General features: G+C 45.1%; 1 protein-coding gene across 1 annotated transcript in view; it reads right to left on the reverse strand.

Moving 5' to 3' along the window:
• Positions 1 to 9,139: 9,139 nt before the first annotated feature.
• Myrfl (myelin regulatory factor like) overlaps positions 9,140 to 21,363 on the reverse strand; it is a 121,537-nt gene continuing 109,313 nt past the window's right edge. Inside the window, exons 20-25 of the mRNA XM_021173503.3 lie at positions 14,603 to 14,665; positions 13,402 to 13,489; positions 10,970 to 11,044; positions 10,067 to 10,178; positions 9,672 to 9,746; positions 9,140 to 9,348 (exon numbers count right to left, since the gene is read on the reverse strand). Coding sequence (XP_021029162.1) covers positions 9,262 to 9,348; positions 9,672 to 9,746; positions 10,067 to 10,178; positions 10,970 to 11,044; positions 13,402 to 13,489; positions 14,603 to 14,665 — 500 coding nt within the window. The 3' untranslated portion in view covers positions 9,140 to 9,261. The remainder of the gene's footprint in view (positions 9,349 to 9,671; positions 9,747 to 10,066; positions 10,179 to 10,969; positions 11,045 to 13,401; positions 13,490 to 14,602; positions 14,666 to 21,363) is intronic.

Consider the following 21,363-nt stretch of genomic DNA (forward strand, 5'->3'; position numbering starts at 1 on the left):
GACCCTTTTAGGTGGCCAGAGCTGATTAAAGCCCAAATGAGCAGCCGGGCCACCTGTCAGATTTTCTTTCATAGAATTTGAACCCTGAAAGTCACTTGGCCTTGGAGAACTGATCTGGAGATGAGCGAAATCTTGGGGTCCAGGAAACATTTTAGGGTAGCCATGATGCATACAAGCAAGTGTTAGGGAAAGAAACTAGGTCTGAGCAAAGGGTAAACTGGTCAGGTAAAAAGATGAGAGCAAGTTGCCATGTAGCCCCTAAGGAGAGATGGGAAGATGGGAGCGAGCCCCTAGTGACTGCCTACTCCATGTGAAGCTGAGCTATACATTCTACATCGAGTGTGGAATTCTTTCACATGTAAACATGTGAAAAGAATTATTTAGATTATTTAGGATAGGTGGTTGCTCCTTGAAGAAAAATAGAAAGAAAACTGTAAAACAACAACAACAACAACAAAATACCATGCAAACAAAGCAATAGCTTCATCCAGTTTTCACCGCGAACCTAGAGATTGGGAGGAGGAATGGGTAAGCAGCTGACCTTTGGGGCAGGAGCAACTTCCCGAACCTTCTATACCCTACAGAGTGGTAAACACTGAGAAACAAGGTCTCGGGAGCTAGGAGCAGCCATCGCGCATCCTGTGCGGAAAACGGCCAGCCCCGATAAAGGCTTGCATTCAGCCTGAGTCTTTGGCTGGGTGCCAAGATCTAAATTCAATCTGGCTAAACAGCAAAACAGCAATGGTGTCCATCTCACTTCGAAGTCTTGGGGCATATCTAGCTTAGACATCTGTCTTTCTCCTAACTCTGCCTTTCGGACGGCCTCATTCTCCGTCAGGCGAGTCGTCCACACCACAGTGACATCCCAGCAACTGCAGCAACTTAATTCCTTCAGAGCAGGGTGCCTTTGTTTATGGTCTCAAGTATGGGGACAGTTCTGATTGGCCTAACTCCAGTCTTATGCTTGCACCTGAGCTAATCTTCCTTATCAAGGGAATACGGTCTCTTCCTGGCTTGGGTGGGTGATGATGTCTCTGTAGTGAGTGGATAGGATTCGTTTCAAAAGTTCAAAGAGATGGAGAGCCAAGATAGTTCTGGGAGGAGAGAAGCAGGGTGCTTCTACCACCAAGCAGGGAGGCCATGGTGAGGGGCTTTTGCAGTCCCCCTGAGGCCTTCTTATTATGAGCACTTAGGAACAAATGGACGTTCTGCAGCAGGAAAGAGATTTTTACTTTAAAATGAGAAGACTGACCGAAAGACTCACACACCCACCTTGCTTCACCGAACCTTTGATCAAGCCTCTTCCACCTGTGAGTGAGTCACTCTCCCCAGGCGGGGCTCGCCACCCAGCATCTCACACCAGCTCCCTGAGTCACCTGCACTCCACCCAGGACAGTGGGGTTTTCTCACAGTTTCCTGGGGTCTTCTGGGACAGACAGAGGGTTTTGGAGATACTGGGGAAAAGATGCAGTGTCTTTAGAAGCAAGAGACCCTCTCCTGGACCCAGACAACCAGAAGACCTGAGCAGGGTGGGTAAGGGAAAGATGGGGTTCTCAGTCCCTGCTGCACTTAAAATCAGTTTGTTTTCTGTGACCTGGGTCAAAGCCAGAGTCCTGTACACCCTGAGCCTAACTTCTACGACTGCTCAGCCTTTCAAATCAGTCTTTATTGTAACAAGCAGATTTATGTGGAGCTTCCTTCCCTCCCCACCCCGGACTCCAGAGTTTACAACATAAGCAAACACCTTTATCATCCTGTACCTGACAGCTCAGACATTTCTTCCTGCTTGAAGTCTCTCCTGTTCCATCTTCCATCTTTTGCATGTTCCTAAGAGGTAGTATTTATTCACACACACACACACACACACACACACACACACACACACACACCAGCTCTCACACAACACAAAGGCCAGTGCTAGGGTGTCAAGGCGTCCTGTGTGGCTATCTGGCTATTCCACAGTGCCCCAGAAGGGTCAGTCGTGACCTCAAGCTTAGCAATTCCCTAGCACCTCATACAGAGCCCAGCATACAGAGCCCTGCATATAGAGCCTGGCATACAGAGCCCTGTATACAGAGCCCAGCATACAGAGCCCTGCATATAGAGCCTGGCATATAGAGCCCTGCATACAGAAACCTGTATACAGAGCCCTGCATACAGAGCCCGGCATACAGAGCCCTGCATACAGAGCCCGGCATACAGAGCCCGGCATACAGAGCCCGACATACAGAAACCTGCATACAGAGCCCTGCATACAGAGCCCTGCATACAGAGCCCAGCATACAGAGCCCGGCATACAGAGCCCTGCATACAGAGCCCAGCATACAGAGCCCGGCATACAGAGCCCTGCATACAGAGCTCAGCATACAGAGCCCGACATACAGAAACCTGCATACAGAAACCTGCATACAGAGCCCAGCATACAGAGCCCGGCATACAGAAACCTGCATACAGAGCCCAGCATACAGAGCCCGGCATACAGAAACCTGCATAAGTGTAGGGGAGCGGACAAGCCTGCAGAGCCGGGGAGGTAAACTGTGTGCAGCCGGGTCTCTACTGCCATTGAGGTGTTTCATTAATTTCTTCTTCTTTCACTTCTAGGAGATGCTAAGAGCAAGCAGACTCCTTTCCTTTTCAGTACCATCTTGAGTGGCTTCTCTGCCATACACAGTTCCAGATACTACTCTGGAAGCCCCAAAATGTCCACATTCAACAGGAACCATTTCTGGGTAACTGTGGAGGATGGCAGGCCCGAGAACCGACAGCTCACGTCAGTGGGAACCCCACAGCAGGGTGATTCCTGACGGAGGCGTTCAGTGTTGGAACACAATAGAAGACATTCACTAAGGGTTTTAAGACCAACGTGCAATCAATTTGAATGCTGATGCAGTTGCCCTGTACAGAAATAAGCACAGCAGAATAAATATAAATGATGAGAATAATAAACTGTCAGTGCTCTGGAATCTCATGACAGACAATAGGGCGTTGGATTTTCCATAGTTTCTATTGGAAGCTTTTAAGAGTTTTTTTTGTTTGTTTGTTTTTAATATGCCGTGAGAGAGAAAAAAAATATTAACCTCTTAATATAAGCAGTAATAACATAACAATATTTTGATTCCATATATTAACAATTAAAAGCAATCTCAGGGAAGGACGGGAAGGAACTTCAGTGTGTGTGGGTACGCTTTCTTTCCTTGTGTGAGAGGACAGTGTTTCAGTGTATACATTTCTCAATAAATGTTGGTTGATCATTATTATGGTCTAGGAAACATGGTCTCTAGCTGTAAAAGACAGCTCATGGACATGCAAGTAGCCTCCCCTTAACAAAGCCAACCGAATCACATTTAAAAGGGGAGAACCCTGTGCCTGACTTACTTCTTCAAGCTAGTATCACGCCAGAGACTCAAACTCACACAATCCTTGCTCTTTACAGGGAAGTTCTGCATAGATATCCATGTTATCTCAGGTTCCCAACAGCCCTAATGGCAGAGAAGAGGGTTATCTGCCTCGAGGAAGCGGAGTGCGCAGGGGGCAAGTGACTCGTCCAGGATGGAACTAGTTATAATTTGTTGAGCCAGGACGAGCACCAAGCCACCTGACTCTGAGCTTCAGTTGGCTTCCCGGTTATTTTGCATTTAAACAGAGAGTCATGTGGGTGTCACTAAAAGCTGGCTAGAGAGGTCAACTCTGGTCAAGGCGCGTTATCACGAATCTTTCTAAAATATGACCTCATTTGATATTTATGCGGAGCCATAAAGAAGTTGAAGGCTTGAGACTGTGATTCTTGGCAGCTAAATCTTCCTCCAATTGTATGTCATAAGAACTGACAGAGACTCTTCCATTCATGGAAGCCAGCCAAGAAGGGATGGGCGCGTTTAAGCAGCAACATTGGTAAACTGGAAGTCTCCGAAGCCGAGTTTCTACAGGCTTTAAACAGCGCCTCATCAAAAATGCACCGGACTCTAAATCCTTGGGTGCTTCTTAAGAGCTCAACTGGCTCTTTAGAATCAGGCGCAGAAATCAATGATGCGTGCCCTGAAGACTTCTAGCTTTGCCAAGTGAAGATTTCACTAGAGTGTTCCTCTGAGTGGGTCTGATACTTAGCATTCCTGAGTGAGCTGTTAAGCTCGGATGCAATATAAATAGAAGGAACTTAGTGGCTGGTGACAGGAGACTCATCTCTTCTCCGTCCCTCTGCAACCCTCCCCCGACTCTATATCATAACTTAATGGCCTCTGATCAGTTTTCAGGTCCCAAAGAAATACCCTTTACTTGAGCCATTAGTGTGTTAGTGGTTTATTCGGTGGGTCAATATCTAAGTTGGTGGTCTCTTGTAAATTCTAAAGAGCTGTGGAGACAGAAGAGAATCTCCAGGGTACGTGATATAAGAGAGTTGACAGGGATGACATTTAGCACCAGAGAGACCGGCTCATTTCTTGTGCCCACAGAGATAGGAGAGGGTAGGCTTCTCTTTCTTTTCAAGTCGCAGGACTGTGAGATCACACAAGAGGTCTGGAAAGTGCTAACGGAATTGCTGATTTTGCTTATCTTTTGAAGTTCACTAGACTCGTGACTTGCTATATACCCTTGAGATTCTATCACTAAAGATGAAAGTCAAAAATTCTATGGGAGCAAGGCATCATGGCTCAAGTTTATATTACCAGAACTTGGGTGCCCGAGGCAGAAGGATCACCCAAATTTCAGGCTAGGCTAGACTATAGAGTGAGATTCTATTTTAAAAAGAGAACTGGATGGAAGGCTCAGTGGTTAAGAGCACTGACTGGTCTTCCAAAGGACCTGGGTTCAATTCCCAGCACCCACATGGCAGCTCACAACTCCGGTTGTAGGAAACCTGTGAAACCTTCATCTGCTCTGCAGAATTCTGCATGCACATGGGGCACAGAAATCCACACAATTATACCAGCTCGCACACAGAAAAATAAAAGAGAAATAAATATTTTTACAATTTGTATAGGTAAGGTCTGGTGAAATGGCTCAGCAGTTAAGAGCACTGACTGCTCTTCCAGAGGTCCTGAGTTCAATTCTCAGCAACCACATGGTGGCTCACAACCATCCGTAATGAGATCTGATGCCCTCTTCTGGTGTGTCTGAAGACAGCTACAGTGTACTTACATATAATAATAAATAATATTGGGCTGGAGCAAGCGGGGCCAGAGGGAGCGGGGCTGGTGCGAGCTAGTGGGCCAGAGCGAGCAGAGGTCCTGTGTTCAATTCCCAGAAACGACATGATGGCTCACAATCATATATACAGCTACAGTGTACTCATATACATAAAATAAATAAATAAATCTTTTTTAAAAATTGTGGTAGCCGGGCGTGGTGGCGCACGCCTTTAATCCCAGCACTCGGGAGGCAGAGGCAGGCGGATTTCTGAGTTCGAGGCCAGCCTGGTCTACAAAGTGAGTTCCAGGACAGCCGGGCTATACAGAGAAACCCTGTCTCGAAAAACCAAAAAAAAAATAAATAAATAAATAAATAAAAATAAAAATTGTGTAGGAAAAGAAGAATGAAAATTTAATAAGAGCTACCTACCCTTTTAAATTTTTCATTGTCCTTTTTCTTGTTGTTGTTGGAGCATTGGCTATCTCCATTCCAACTGTTACAGGTGGTTATTTTAAAAAACCAGATAGCTTTCAAAGCCTTAATGGAGCCAGTATTTACCATTTGAATCCTGAGCCCCAACACTCAAGTACCTTTATTATAAGTCACAGAAGTTATTAGAATTGTCCTTGCTTATGTTGTGTGGTTATTTTATCGTACTCTATTCTTGGGGATTAATTAAGTTGATACACAGAATCTGACCTTAAGCAACAGACAAAGCAGGGAACTAGTATCTTGAAATTTAAAACGTCTTAAATTTATTTTCCCAGGTTAAACTTCCACTATGAAAGTGGAGAGGTGCTTAGGGAGTGTGCGATACTCCTGCTCAGCTATTATGAATGCCTCAAAAATAAACTTATTTACAACAGTGTTATGCCTGCAGAAAAAATCAGAAATAATTCAGAGTTTCTATGAGCCCATTGCCCAGTTTCTTGTGTGTGCGCGTGTGTGTATTGTGCGTATGTGCGCGTGTGTGCATATGCATGTGTGTATGCGTGTGTGTGTGTGCACGCGTGCGTGTGTGTGTGACACATGCTTGGGTTCCCTGCATATGAGCCAGTGAAAGGCATCAGTATGTGAGCATTTCTCTTCTGCTGCTGTCTGCCCTTGAGACAGGGTTTCTCACTGAACTGGAAGCTCATCATTTTGGCAGGGCCGGCTGGCCAGCAAGCTTGAAGCATTTGCCTGTCTCCATCCTCCAAGGGCACAGTCACACGAGCATCCATGCCTGGCTTTCTATGTGGATGCTGAGGACTGGAGCGTAGGTCCTCACACGAGTGCAGTCCGCACTCTTACCTCAGCCTCTCCACAGCCTCTCTCCAGTTAGCCATATGCTGCCCTTTACACATTTGAGTCATTTTGACACATGATTACTAGCTAAAACCTAGAATTTCATTTACACTTTATTCAGACTCCCTTTTCCATTCTTCTTGGGGCCCATACAAGCAAGATGCCACATTGCATTAAGTCACCACAATGCTTTAGAGAGACATACTATAAGTACACACACACACACACACATGCACACACACACACACACACACACACACACATGCACACACATTTATAATGTGTATGTTTTTCAGGACTCATCTGTTGTCCTCACAATCACAAGGTAATGAGATTGAGAAAAGCCGTTAAGGGTGTTTTAATTGCTAGCGGCTGGGAATGCTCAGGTGGAAAGATGATCATCTCCCAGCATGGTCCCCAGTGAGCAACTCTCAGCTGGAAAGGCACTTCACACACAGAACCTCCCAACAGCATCTGTTCTCCCAATAACCGATGTCAATGTGCCAGAGGTCACCAAAAGTCTGTTGGCTGCGTTGAATCCTTTCCCAAGCCTTTTAATGCTCTCCCGTACATTTTCCGTGGGAAAAAGCAAGCAAGCAAACAAAAACAATGCTTCAAGCTTCCAATGGAAGTTAATGTAAGACTGTGCTCTCTTTATAGAAACTGCCGTAGGGTCAGCATTGCTGAGCCACAGTAGACGTGGAAACTGCCCATGGCATCTGCCATGCAGAGGTCTGAATACGTCATGAGATTCATGCTGAGGCAAACATTTCTTTACAAGAAAACTAAAATCAGTGAGCCTGTCTCCCGTGGCCACCACCTGAGTCTATTCAGACGATGGTGGGATGCTGGCACCAAGTTGTGTGTGTGGACAAGCGATGCCACAGTTGAGGAGAAGCATCTCTGAATATAGGAAACTGGGGGACCATGAAATGTTTGCTCCCAAGAATTAGCTACCTTCTCCTCTGTTGCACAAGGGGTATGCTATTTTCAAAATACAAAAAGGAAAGTTAAACCGGACATAATACCCATGCCTGTGTCCTGTGTGTGGTTCGGGATTTGGTTGATGAAACTGTTTCATTATCTGTGTGTTTAGTTACTCTGGGCCTTGGTAATCGACTGTAATCTGTCCACCGTGTTCAAGGACTTCAAGAATAGCCCATATTTACTTAGGAACTGTACTGGCTAATTTTGTGTCAACTTGACACAGCTGGCGTTATCACAGAGAAAGGAGCTTCAGTTGAGGAAATGCCTCCATGAGCTCCAACTGTAAGGCATTATCTCAATTAGTGATCAAGGGGGAAAGGCCCCTGTGGGTGGTGCCATCTCTGGGCTGGTAGTCTTGGGTTCTATAAGAGAGCAGGCTGAGCAAGCCAGGGGAGGCAAGCCAGTAAAGAACATCCCTTCATGGCTTCTGCATCAGCTCCTGCTTTGTGACCTGCTTGAGTTCCAGTCCTGACTTCCTTTGGTGATGAACAGCAATGTGGAAGTGTAAGCCGAATAAACCCTTTCCTCCCTAACTTGCTTCTTGGTCATGATGTTTGTGCAGGAATAGAAACCCTGACTAAGACAGGAACCTATCTTTGCTGTCTCTACTTCATCCTAATTGAGACTTTCTTATATCCGAGTCACCCGCTCCTCATATGACATAGGAAACTTAAGGATCATGTCTAAGAAGACACAGATAAAGCCAGAATTTAAACTCCAGGGCAAGCCAGTCAGCCACAGAATCTTAGCTCCTACCAATCACTACGTCACACTCCTTTTTGTGTTACGAAGTTTATTTCAAAATGCCACTGAGTGATCAAGTCTTCAATAGCTTGTCAAGGTCACAGTATCAATGTCTATGCGACACGTTTCATGGTATCAGATAGAGGTGTTATTACTCCCGATTACCAAAAAACATCAAACAGCCTCATTCTCACTGATCCGCTGATGGGAGTGGCTTACAGGGAAGCCTGACATTCCACGGTCCTGTGACATGGAGCTGCAGTACGTGTGACTTGGCACTCAGCTTCCAAAAACCTAGCATCATGGTGGAATCTGATCAGGAGGTGGTTGTCCCCAAAGGATGGCCTTTTATTCCCTGTTCTCAAGACGAAGGGCTATGCCATGCTGTGTGGAGTCCTGGGGACAGTGGGCAGAAAGAAGGAGAGGAGACAGTGGTAGGCACCAGCCTTGACATCCAAAGGACTGTGCCACAAGGCAGAACAAGGCTCTGGAAATAGGGACTTTTGCCATCTTTGCACAGAAAATTCCGTACACATCAAAGGTGGCAAAGGATTTCATTATTGAGCCAGAGTTGTACTTTAATGTTTACATATATGTATATGTGTAAACACACACACACCACACTTGCATGCACACAGTAGTCTGCCTCAATTCAAGCTCAGCGTCACGCAATATCCACCCTCTCCGACAGCTCCACACTTCCCCAACCCTGTCACAAAATCTCTGTATTTAAAAAAAAAAAAAAAAAAAAAAAAAAACCTCTGTATTTAGTGGGTCCAAGTCAATGCGGCCTTTTCTTCTCAAAAGCCTCGAAATGCAAGAAACCAGAATAAGACAAGACAGGCTTATTCTGACCCCTGTGCTGTGTTTTCAGAGCCACCAAAGAAGTGTTTCCTTCATGGTCGTGACAAAAACCAAACACGGTGTTTTCTCAGTCTCTGGCAAACACTTTATTCTCCTCATTAGAAGCCCTTGGAAGCCAAACCTGAAAGGGTCCTTCAGAAAATGACATGCGTGCTTGACAGAGAAGTAAAAGAAGTTGTGAGAGAAACAGCAGCTTCTGTTAACCTTGTCCCTGAGTGCTTTTCGGTGGTAATGTCCTCCTCAGACTTGAACAAATTAGTTACAACGTCGATAGAAATAAAAGAAGTAATCTGTGAAGAAAATCCCAGCAAAAAAAGGATCCGTCGAACAGTCGGCTAAATCCTGTGGGCACAGGAAAAGAGAAAGACCAGTGTGAAAGTTAACCAGTGTGAAAGTTAACTAGTGTGAAAGTTAACCAGTGTGAAAGTTAACCAGTGTGAAAGTTAACTAGTGTGAAAGTTAACCAGTGTGAAAGTTAACTAGTGTGAAAGTTAACCAGTGTGAAAGTTAACCAGTGTGAAAGTTAACTAGTGTGAAAGTTAACCAGTGTGAAAGTTAACTAGTGTGAAAGTTAACCAGTGTGAAAGTTAACTTAGTGTTTCTTTTATCTATTGAGAGTTTAATTTCCTACTGAAAAGAAAAAGGGGAGGGGGGAGCTTGCTTACTGGTGCGGCTACCCGGAAATGGTACGCGCTGTCGGAGAACCGGGCCACGGGAAGCCTCCAAATGTGCTGGTATCCCTAAGAGATGAAGGAGAGACGCCCATCTCAGGTCACATGTTCCAGCTCAGTTGGAAGGAGAGCAGGCTAGGGAGGCAACCCCTTGACAACTGTAGGAGAGGCTCTAGGACAACGGTTTTTGATCTATGTCACTAGAACAGTCTGCGGTCTCTTAAGGATGCAAGGAAGATGCCGAGCCAAGCGGGGTGGCCAGGTTCAGCTAAGAAGGGGCACTGGTGTTTGGTTCCAGGCATCCTTCCCTCAATAGGGAGCAGAGGCTGTAGTCAGAAATAACTTCTGCTGGAACCAGGACATGATGTTAAGGAGCCAGGAACCATTACCTGTGTCATCTGAGCATCTTCTCCATGGCTCTGGGTTCTTCCCCGTTGACTGTGGAAACATATATTCCCTAGCGTGTATTTGCACTGGAAAACTATCAGTGGCTCTGTTGTGCTTGAAGAGATGAAGAAAGAGAGCAAAAGTAGTTAGTAGATTCTACCAGACTACATTTTGATAAGAAGATGAACGAACTAGTGGGCACAGAGCTAACCCTCCCTGAGGCTGTGCCATACTCAGGGTGACTATTGCTCTGATGGATACCATGACCAAAGCAACTTGGGGAGGAAAGGGTTTATTTGGCTTATGCTCCCACTCTGCTGTTCATCACTGACGGAAGTCAGGACAGGAACTGAAACAGGGCAGGAACCTGAAGACAGGAGCTGATGCAGAGGCCATGGGGTGGGGGGTGGGGGTGCTGCTGCTTATTGGCTTGCTCCATTTTATAGGTGGAGAAATGGGAGCCTGGAGACAGTGACTGTCTCTTGAGAGGTCACAAAATGAAGACAGAATTTGAATCCTGGTCTGCCCAGCTCAAAACTTGGGCTCATTTTTTTTTCCTGCCCTTAAACAAAGGGTATATGTATTCCCACTGGGATGGAATGTCACTGAGATGCTCAGCTCCCACACGGGGGACATGCTGATACTGGTGTTCCAACCCCAGTTCAAAGGAGCCAATCAGGGAGCCCTGCGCTAGCTGCTGCCATGTGAACTTCCTCCAGGCAGGAGTGTGGCTCCCAGTGCTTCCATTTCCTGAAGGATCCTGGACGATCTCAACCTCTTTACCGTCTATCAGTTAACACAGACTGACAGCACTTTATCTCCCAACGCACTCAACAATGGCTGCATTCAGACTAACTGCTCGGAGAAGGAGAAAGCACCATTGTTTCTTACAGCCACACACTTACTTGATTTCCAGAGAGAATTTGACGTTGGTGGGTGTGTTCTTATTAACAGGAATGTTATAATTATAGTGCCCAGGCCTAATTTTAGAAGAAAATAAAATCACAAGTCAAAATACGCCCCAACAGCTTCAAAAGGATTTCTTTTTTGACATAGACCACACGCTATGTAAACTGCAAAGTGACACATGATAAATTTAGAAAGTTGGGTTTAATCTCCCGTGTCTGTAGTTTTCAGAGACAAACTTACCCAGTGTCAGAGTGAACTTGGCAGTTGCCTTAATATAAAATAAGTAAAGGCAAATTCCAAACCAAAATACACAGAATCAAATGCACAGGAAATGAGTTTGGTCACAGAGAAACAAATTTCAGGAGAAAAACGAAGTAAATGTAAAATTCTCCTGGAAGGGCCACGTGAGATAACGCAGCACAAAATATTCTCCCTTTTAAAGAATTTTAGCAGGAAATGTGTACATTTAGAATCCAAATCGGTTATAATTATGATGGCCCTGATTACCATTCAGGGATGGAGGAAATTGTAAGGTAGACTTGCTTATCCTAGGTCCACCTCTCAAACCAGAGATGCTCAGAGGGAAGAGGGTGTCCCACTGATTGCTACTGTGATGAACAACTCCATCGAATGGCATGTCTGTACTTAATCAAGCCCTCCCTCTGATTGGTCCCCCCCATGGATGGCATGGAAAAACAACACAAATCAGACAAAGGGGGGTAAGAGCCAGCCATCTCAGATTCTCTTTAAATGATACTAAACTAATTGTCAAAATGTGAAAGAAAAAACACGGGGAGTTGGAAAAAGCCAGAATTTTATAATATTTAAGAATTTCAGAGCATCATATTGTGAACCTTGGATGTGCACAATTTTTGTTTATCACTACATTTAAAAAAATGTAGCTTAGTATATGGGCTATATACTAAGGTATTAAAAAAAAAGCACATTACATTTGTGTATCAGGAATATATTTAACTTTTGCTTGTCAATTATATGCCAAAAAAAAGCTGAAGAAAAGCTTAACATTATTGCCACACACCCCCACCCCACCCCCACCCGCAACACACACAGTATCTGCCTTAGGATCAGAGCCTATAGCTCAACTGGGATGCTTAAACACACGGAATACCCTTCCCGTTATACACCTTCCAATATCTGCTGCTTCTCGGTAACTTCCCATCTTACGGGGAGACGTGAGACTGCTGCTTCTCTGCAACTGATACTAACCCATCTGACAGAGAGACCTGAATGTATGAGGACGAATACTTTGCTTGAGTCCAGAATTTGGACCTGAGTCACGTGATTCATCTTCATGATGTCATTCTGTCATAGTAACTAGCTAACATCTGTCTGGGATGCTCACTAAAGTTGTGACCTACAGCAAGCTCGTTAGCTCACACAGAACTGCAAAGAAGAGACAATAACATTGACTTCTGAGTGCTGATGGGAGAGTTCAGTGTGGTCATAAAGATAGGCATCAGAAGCCGGGCGTGGTGGCGCACGCCTTTAATCCCAGCACTCAGGAGGCAGAGGCCGGCAGATTTCTGAGTTCGAGGCCAGCCTGGTCTACAGAGTGAGTTCCAGGACAGCCAGAGCTACACAGAGAAACCCTGCCTCGAAAAACAAAAACAAACAAAAAAAGATAGGCATCAGAAGTCATTTTGAAATATATGTTGTTTTTATAATGTAGGAACATCAACTTGAAGTCTAACCTACTGGGTTGAAAAAAAGCCTGTGCCTGAAAATCCATAGGTCCCATGTGTGACCCCAACTGAAAGGAACGTCTCCCCTCTAGGTACCCAATAGGTACATAGCAAATTAAGAAACATTTCCCATGCTGAATGTCTACAGTTTGCATTTGTGCTTGCTGCAGTCAGTTTCTCCATGTCTGGATGCATCACTGCCGTGTGTGTGTGTGTGTGTGTGTGTGTGTGTGTGTGTGTGTGTGTGTATGTGTGTGTGTGTTGACACACACTGAGGATGGATGTTGTATCTGGGCAATTGTTTGCCTCCTAGAATAAAAGCTACACTAAGCAGAGCTGGATTTCCACAGCAATTAAAATAATACCCTTTGCTGTTTCACAAACGTCAACTCACTCATGTGCATCCTGTGTTTATAATCAACTAGCCACTCAGAGCATTGCTGTGTGCCCTGGGGACAGGCTGTTCCCTAGGATTTTGCTTTGGGTATAGCCATTAAACAAGGAGGTAGGAGATCAGGACCATGGGGTTTGTAGCTTATGGATGTGTGCTAACACCCACCATTTCTGACTCCCTCATCTTCTGTGTATTCAGTGTGCTTTTACTTAAGGAACGATGTAAACGCACATGGATTTCAACATGAAGCTTTGATTTTCATTCTGGTCTCAACAGTATAATGCTGACTAAATCCCAGAGGTAGCCAGAGCATCCTGGGAGGCTTACCCACCCGCAGTGGAGCATTCTGCTGCAGTACCGACGGTCTATCATTTGCTGGATTTCTACAATCTGAATGGAAGCAATGGTTGTGTCGATCCCTGGATTAAGGAGAAAAGAACAGCAATGAGATGAACAGAGGAAAGGAAATACAGTCTCGTGCAGGGAGAACGTGCTGCGTTCCTGCTGCATCCCAAACTACAGAATGTAAACCGAGAGAGTCCCGGACAGATGCATCCCATTCATGCTCAAATGAGAAAAGGAGGGGAACGTCTGCGCCAGGCTCTTGTGCTTGTTTGGGGGCGATGAGTAATTGTAAGAAATTTAATTTGTCAATAAAAATCCAGACTCCTAGAAACAGGGCCATCACACCCAAAAGAATTTCTGGACTACAGAAGTCCTCCTAAATTGGAATTTACTAGAGATGGGGCATACGATGTGACACACAATCTGCTTCAGGAAATAAAAAATGAACTAAAAATACAGTCAGAAGAAAAGAGGAAGGCAGGAACTTCAAAGATGTTTTAAAATCCTGGAACTTAACCACAGCTTATCTGGCTTCAGGTGACCATCCTGAATGCCTCATTAATGCTCAGGCTGACAAGGATTATAGGACATGGCCACCGAGGTGTCCACAGTGGATGTGTGTGTGTGTGTGTGTGTATGTATGTATGTATCTGTATGTGTATGATGTGTGTGTATGTGTGACTGTGTGTATCTGTGTATGTGTATATGTATCTATGTATGTATGTGTGTGTATCTGTACATGTATGTATGTGTGTCTTTGTGTTTGTATATCTGTAAATGTCTGTGTCTATCTGTGTGTCTGTGTAGGTCCGTGTGTGTGTCTGTGTGTGTCTGTATGTGTCTGTATATGTGTCTGCATGTGTCTGTATGTGTCTGTCTGCATATGTGTCTGTGTGTTTGTATGTTTGTGTATTGTGTGTGCCTGTGTTTCTGTATTTGTATGTTTGTGTATCTACATGTGTTTGTGTGTGCCTGTGTGTCTATGTGTGTGTGCTTGTGTAACTGTGTGTGTCTGCCTGCCTGCCTGCCTGTGTGGTGGTGGTGGGTGACAGGACGGGGTGGCAGGAAGAATGACTGTCATGTTGTTCCTGTTTCTCACCCCACTAACGCTCCTAAGGCTGTGGTGCTGCCTAGTCTCAGAGGGCAAAAAGAGTATCCAAAAGAGTGTCACTTAAATGTTAACTTACAGTCGCTCTCCCAGTCTGGGCTGATAAGCGCACTGCTTGTCAGGAACGGTTTGCTTTTGTCTTCTAAAGAATAAAAACATCTGTCAGTCAGGAAGGCTCCTTCAGGATGATAGGAAGCTGACTGAGCCGAGAGCTGAATGCATCCCCACCCTCACCTTCTCCCTCTCCCACTGTAGCACTTACCCACACCTATCCCGTTTCTTCCCAATCTAGTTTATTCTTGCCCTCACCCAAGAAGTCGTCTGTTACAGGAAAGTCACACACACCCCAACACATGTTGAAATCCCAATATTTTCCTCCTCAGAATGCCTCTCTGTGTGGAGATATGGCCTTTAAAGAGGGGATCAAGAGAATCCAAGGCAGTTTAGATGACCTCTAGTCCAATCTGACTGCTGTCCTTATCAGAGCAGGAGATTACAGGGAGACACCAGGGGTGGCTTTGGGCACGTACACAGGAGCAAAGAAAATACCATTTGTGGACTTAACAAGAAGGTGGCCTTCTACAGGCAAAGGGAAGACCTCCAAAGGAGCCAGATTTGTTAACACCAAGATCTTGGACCTCTAGCCTCCAAAACTGTCACCCTCCCCCACAAATGTCTATAGTTTACACCACTCAGTCCGTGGGATTGTGTCATGGCAGCCTGAGGAAACCACACCATCATCCTAGAAGTCCCCAGAGCTCACAGTTTCCTCCTCCCAGTGTGGACGCACATGCTCTTCAGTCAATGATACACATCAGCCCTCATGTTCAAAGCGTAGCACCTCCGGGTTACCCCTTAACTTTGAATCTGGTTTTATTTCTATTCCATTCTGGGCCCTCTATAGCTCCTGGGACAGCCTGGATCGTCTTAGGGAAGCATTGCTGGGCCCTCTATAGCTCCTGGGACAGCCTGGATCGTCTTAGGGAAGCATTGCTGGGCCCTCTATAGCTCCTGGGACAGCCTGGATCGTCTTAGGGAAGCATTGCTGGGCCCTCTATAGCTCCTGGGACAGCCTGGATCGTCTTAGGGAAGCATTGTTCTCTGATTAATGAGAAGCTAGTGGTAGTTTTATTTCTCATCTAGATCCTGAGTCAAAAATGTTGCTAACCAAAGCTGTTAGACCCAGGTCCCTCAGGGTCACTCTTGGCATGGTTTACGCAATATTTAAACAATGGACACTTGTCATTAGAGGGTGTGGGTGTGTGAATACAGCCAGTGACAGAGGACTCGTAACTCCAGGGACAGGCCTAAGTGTCCTTTCAGTGAGTTGTCATCGCTCTTCCTGGTCATGTGTTTTGATGCCAGTTCTACTTGGGTGAGAACGAGCCCCGAAGGCAACAGCTGCGCCCAGCCCAAGCCTGGCTGCTGTGTGGTAGATCAGATTTCCTTTATTTCTGGGTAAAACCAAAAATCATTACAAACTGACACTCCGAATCCAGGAACGAGGATGAAGCAACCATGTGTATGTTGGAATCTGATTTCTGACCAAACCTGAAAACTCAGAGAAGAGTAAGGTGAGAAGCTGGGGAATAGTCCGTTGGGAATTGGGTCCAGGTATCGGTGGGGTGTGGAGTCAGGGCTGCATGGTTCCCGTTGGCTTTATCTACCGTGACCATTCCATGGCCCCTCTCCCACAGAATAGATCCTATTAAATGAGATAGATGGCTCAAAGTGCACGGTTAGAGTGAGTGAAAATGATGGAAGATAAATAGAAACAAACTATACAGAGGCACGATGAGTATTAGTCTCATACAAACAGCATTGGAGGTGCCCGAAGATGAGCAGGACTATACAATGGACTGGGTGCTCCTTCCTGGTTATTAAATGATGTGGATATATCTATATCCATACATATATAATATATGATATATAATAGGTTATATATTGCATATAATATATATCCATATCAATCATATATCCAATATATGATATATATTTGTAGTGAAGGATAATAATGATATCTATACCAACTTCTCACTGATTATTTTCTATTAGATATTATTCTGAGCACCCAATGACAGCCCAATAGGATGGCTGTCCCTTCTTGGCAGATGAATACAGGGGATAAGTAGCAGAGAATAAGGGATAAAGCAGGTGAGTCCAAAGGATAAAGAATAGTACAAGGGCTTGCTTTGCTGTCCAGACTGTCTGAGTCTCTGCACCACCATTCTGCCATCCTAGAATCACACAAAGCAAAATTCATGGAGAAAAACAACTGAGTCTAAACTGTAAGGCAGGAAGGGGTTGGGGGACCCAGCCAGCTGAAGACAGGATTACTGAGGTAGGGACAAAGCCAAGGCAGTCACTCTGCCTGCAGTAGAAAAATGGCATTTCCAAAGCAACAGAGGCAACTGTTCAGGTGTCAGGGCTGTGCACGACAAACATTTTAACTTGTTTATTATTTAAAAGTTGTTTATATTCTTTATGTGTATCAGGGTTTGCCTTCATGTGTCTGTATGTAGAGCATGTGCGTGCCCGTGGCTGAAGAGGTCAGAAGACGACAATGGATCCCCTGGTTGCACATCAACATCTGGATGCTGGGAACCGAACCTGGGTCCTCAGGAAGTGCAACAAGTGCTCTTAACATCTGCACCATTCTCCAGCCCCAAGTAAATCTTTTAAAAATTAGATGTTGAGAGCAATCCCTTCGTAGTGTGCCAGATAACCTTGGCTGCCAACTCAGTCCCATTGAGAAATGAATCAGCCATAGATTCTTAAACTGTGACTTCATGGGGGTCACATAAATGAGTGTGACGGTTGTAAAAGTGTCAATAATAAAAGAGTTCTGAGTGCACAACAGAAAATCAACTGAAATGCTTACTGGATTCTGGGTGTTTTAGGCTCACTTGATGTCACTCTGTCATGCTCCCCAACTGCAGCACTGGTTCTGAACATCCCATGATGCTTTGTCGCTACCCAACGCCAACTCACGTGCCAGTGGCCCGCTCCACTCACACTTGAGACTACAGTTTGTTTTCATTTGACTGCAAAGCTTTCTGCTCTTATAGAAACACACCCTTCCATAAAAGGAAGCAAAGGCTTTTTCTGATTGTTTTTTGGAGACAGGGTTTCTCTGTGTAGCCCTGGCTGTCCTGGAACTCACTCTATAGACCAGGTTTACCTCAAACTCAGAAATCCACCTGCCTCTGCCTCCCAAATGCTGGAATTAAAGGCGTGCGCCACCACTACCCAGCAAGCAAAGACTTTCAATAGTTCACTACCATTGTTTCTCGGTGTGAAGATATCCGGTGAGCATACTTTTTGGTATGGACTGTGTTAGAATGTTAGCTTTTAAAGACTACTATTTGGGTTGGTAGCTTGAGTTTTGTAAAAAGTCATTAAATAAATCCCAGGCTTGGGATTAGGGAAGAATTTCTGACAGTTTCTAAAATGTTCCTAAACATAGGTCTGCAACTATGTACCAAGTGTCTATGCAGAGACATGGTCAAATGAGTGTGCAACTATGTACTACATGTCTATACAGAGATATTGTCAGCCCCAGGGATGAGAAAAATCAAAATGTTGTTCACTTCCAAAAAATTAATGGAGGTGCCAAGATTTAATTCATGTTTGTTTGTTTGTTTGTTTCTGTTTTTTGAAGCCTACACAGGGTTTCTCTGTGTAGCCCTGGCTGTCCTGGAACTCACTCTGTAGACCAGGCTGGTCTCGAACTCAGAAATTTGCCTACCTCTGCCTCTCAAGTGCTGGGATTAAAGACGTGCGCCACCACGCCCGGCATTAATTTTTTTTAAAATATTTCTTTCCTTTCCTTTCCTTTCCTTTCCTTTCCTTTCCTTTCCTTTCCTTTCCTTTCCTTTCCTTTTCTTTTTTCTTTGTATGTGCCTGACAGCATGTATGTACTATCCTGTGTGTGAATGGCCAGAAGAAGGTGACAAATCCCCCAGAACTGGAGTTAAAGGCAGTTGTGGTCCACCTAATGGTTTTAAGATAAACGTATCACTTATCAGTATGATATGAACATCAAAGAATTATTTTGAATGAATTTCTCGAAACACATATTTATCAGTAAATGTTTTGGATTTGTGACTACTTAATAGGTTTATATACCTAGGGTCACTTGAAATTTCTCAGACAAGAAAGATACTGGGTGGAAAAGAAGCCGTAGCCTAGGTGATTGGTATAGTACACTTGTGGGTGTGTCAGTAGGGTCATTTCCAAGATGGCTCTTATGTGGGACAGCACCTGCTAGGGAAAGCCCTGCCCTGAGTGTAGACGGCACCGTTCAATAGACTGGGAGCAAGCCCCCTCTCTTTGTCTCCTATCTCCTCACTGCTAAGAGGTGAATGGCCTCTTCTAAATACATCCCTGCTGCCATGGTGACCTGCCTCTCTTAGGCCAGAATAATGAGGCCTTTCCATCATAGACTGACTCCTCTAAAACCACGGGTCAAAATAAGAGTTTTCTTTGTAAGTTGCTTTTCATGAGTATTTTCTCACGGTGATTATACACACACACACACACACATACATATATATATATGACCAAGGCAACTCACAGAAGGATGGGTCGTTTATTCGAGCTCAGGGATGCAGAGGGGGTAACTAAGCATCTTGCAGGGGCAGAGTGCCTGCAGGCAAGCAGGTGGCTGGAACAGCAATCTGAGAGCTCACATCTTAAACCCCAGGCACAAAGCAGAGAGGGTGAGCTCGAAAGAATAGTCCTTGAGCTCTCAAAGCCCACCTCCAATGACCTGCGTCCTCCAACAGAACCACACCCAGCCTCCTTCAAGGGGACTAGACTCACCAAGCCTCCCCCAACAGCACCACTGGGGACCAAAGGTTTCAGATGTGTAAGACCACAGCCAACTCCTTTACACGCCACAGAGAGCTAATCTTTGTTTTTTGTTTTTGTTTTTGTTTTGGTTTGGTTTTTTTAAATTTATGTCTACATTCAAGTTTTACATTCAGTCTCAGGAAAGGAAGCAGAATCTGTCGGGTACAAAACCTGGGGACAATCTTTCTTGAATTCTCTCTCCTCTTCTCCTCTTCCACTAGGTGGAAGGGCTTGCCTGCACATGGCTCCCCTGACTGTGAATAACTTCAAAATGAACTTCTCTGTGTGTGGTTCAGTGGACAGGCAGAGCGGGCTTCCTGTGATATTCTGCAAATATTTGCAGAAGAATAGAAGGAAAAGAGGAAGAAAATTCAAAAGAAAAGCCGGTTGTTTAACCCATAAGTATCTTCCAGTTACTCAGAGGAAAATTCCCAGGATAGGACTTGAAGGATGCTGAGAACAGATTTGAGAAGCTGTGTTTCTAAGCACACAGGAGTGAGGATGCTGCACACAAGTGTCTGAGCACACAGGAGTGAGATGCTACACACAAGTGTGTGAACACACAGGAGTGAAGATGCTGCACACAAGTGTGTGAGCACACAGGAGTGAGGATGCTGTATACAAGTGTGTGAGCACACAGGAGTGAGGATGCTATACACAAGTGTGTGAGCACACAGGAGTGAGGATGCTGTACACAAGTGTGTGAGCACACAGGAGTGAGGATGCTGTACACAAGTGTGTTAGCACACAGGAGTGAGGATGCTGCACACAAGTGTCTGAGCACACAGGAGTGAAGATGCTGTACACAAGTGTGTGAGCACACAGGAGTGAGGATGCTGCACACAAATGTCTGAGCACACAGGAGTGAAGATGCTGTACACAAGTGTGTGAGCACACAGGAGTGAGGATGCTGCACACAAGTGTCTGAGCACACAGGAGTGAAGATGCTGTACACAAGTGTGTGAGCACACAGGAGTGAGGATGTTGTGTACAAGTGTGTGAGCATACAGGAGTGAGGATGCTGTACACAAGTGTGTGAGCACACAGGAGTGAGGATGCTGTACACAAGTGTGTGAGCACACAGGAGTGAGCATGCTGCACACAAGTGTGTGAACACACAGGAGTGAGGATGCTGCACACAGGGTCTGAGCACACAGGAGTGAGGATGCTGCACACAAGTGTCTGAGCACACAGGAGTGAGGATGCTGTATACAAGTGTGTGAGCACACAGGAGTGAGGATGCTACACACAGGTGTCTGAGCACACAGGAGTAAGGATGTTGTGTACAAGTGTGTGAGCATACAGGAGTGAGGATGCTGTACACAAGTGTCTGAGCACACAGGAGTAAGGATGCTGTACACAAATGTGTGAGCACACAGGAGTGAGCATGCTGCACACAGGTGTCTGAGCACACAGGAGTGTGGATGTTGTGCACAAATGTGTGAGCACACAGGAGTGAGGATGCTGTACATAGGTGTCTGAGCACACAGGAGTGAGGATGTTGTGCATAAGTGTGTGATCACACAGGAGTGAGGATGCTGTACACAAGTGTCTGAGCACACAGCCCAAAATGATGCATTCCATTATTGGCTCTTGAGAGATGAGAAATTTCTAGAAAACTGAATATTCATTTTCTTTAGTACATAAAAACTTATGCTTTCCCCAGGGCTTCCAGATTTCTTAGACTCAAGCTGTTCCAATATAACTTTGAGGTGCTTGTCTGCTGTTCATAGATCCACTTAAGAGTGCTTCCACAGATGGTTGCAGGATCACAGGCAAATGAGGCCTAAAGAGATGTAGAAACTGGAACCTCTCTGTGCTGTTTGTGTTGTGCTCCCTTGCTGAGCTTGCAAGGGAAGGAGCTCACTGTAGATTCTGGCAAGAACACTACAGACTCACTTCCACACCACAGAACTGTATTTATAGGTTCTTGAAGAAAGAGAACCCCAGAAATAAGTTGGATTGCCTTGGGAGACATTGTTCTTA

Source organism: Mus caroli, unplaced genomic scaffold, assembly GCF_978045245.1.
Source record: "Mus caroli unplaced genomic scaffold, Mus_caroli_1 scaffold_9, whole genome shotgun sequence".
Taxonomy (NCBI): domain Eukaryota; kingdom Metazoa; phylum Chordata; class Mammalia; order Rodentia; family Muridae; genus Mus; species Mus caroli.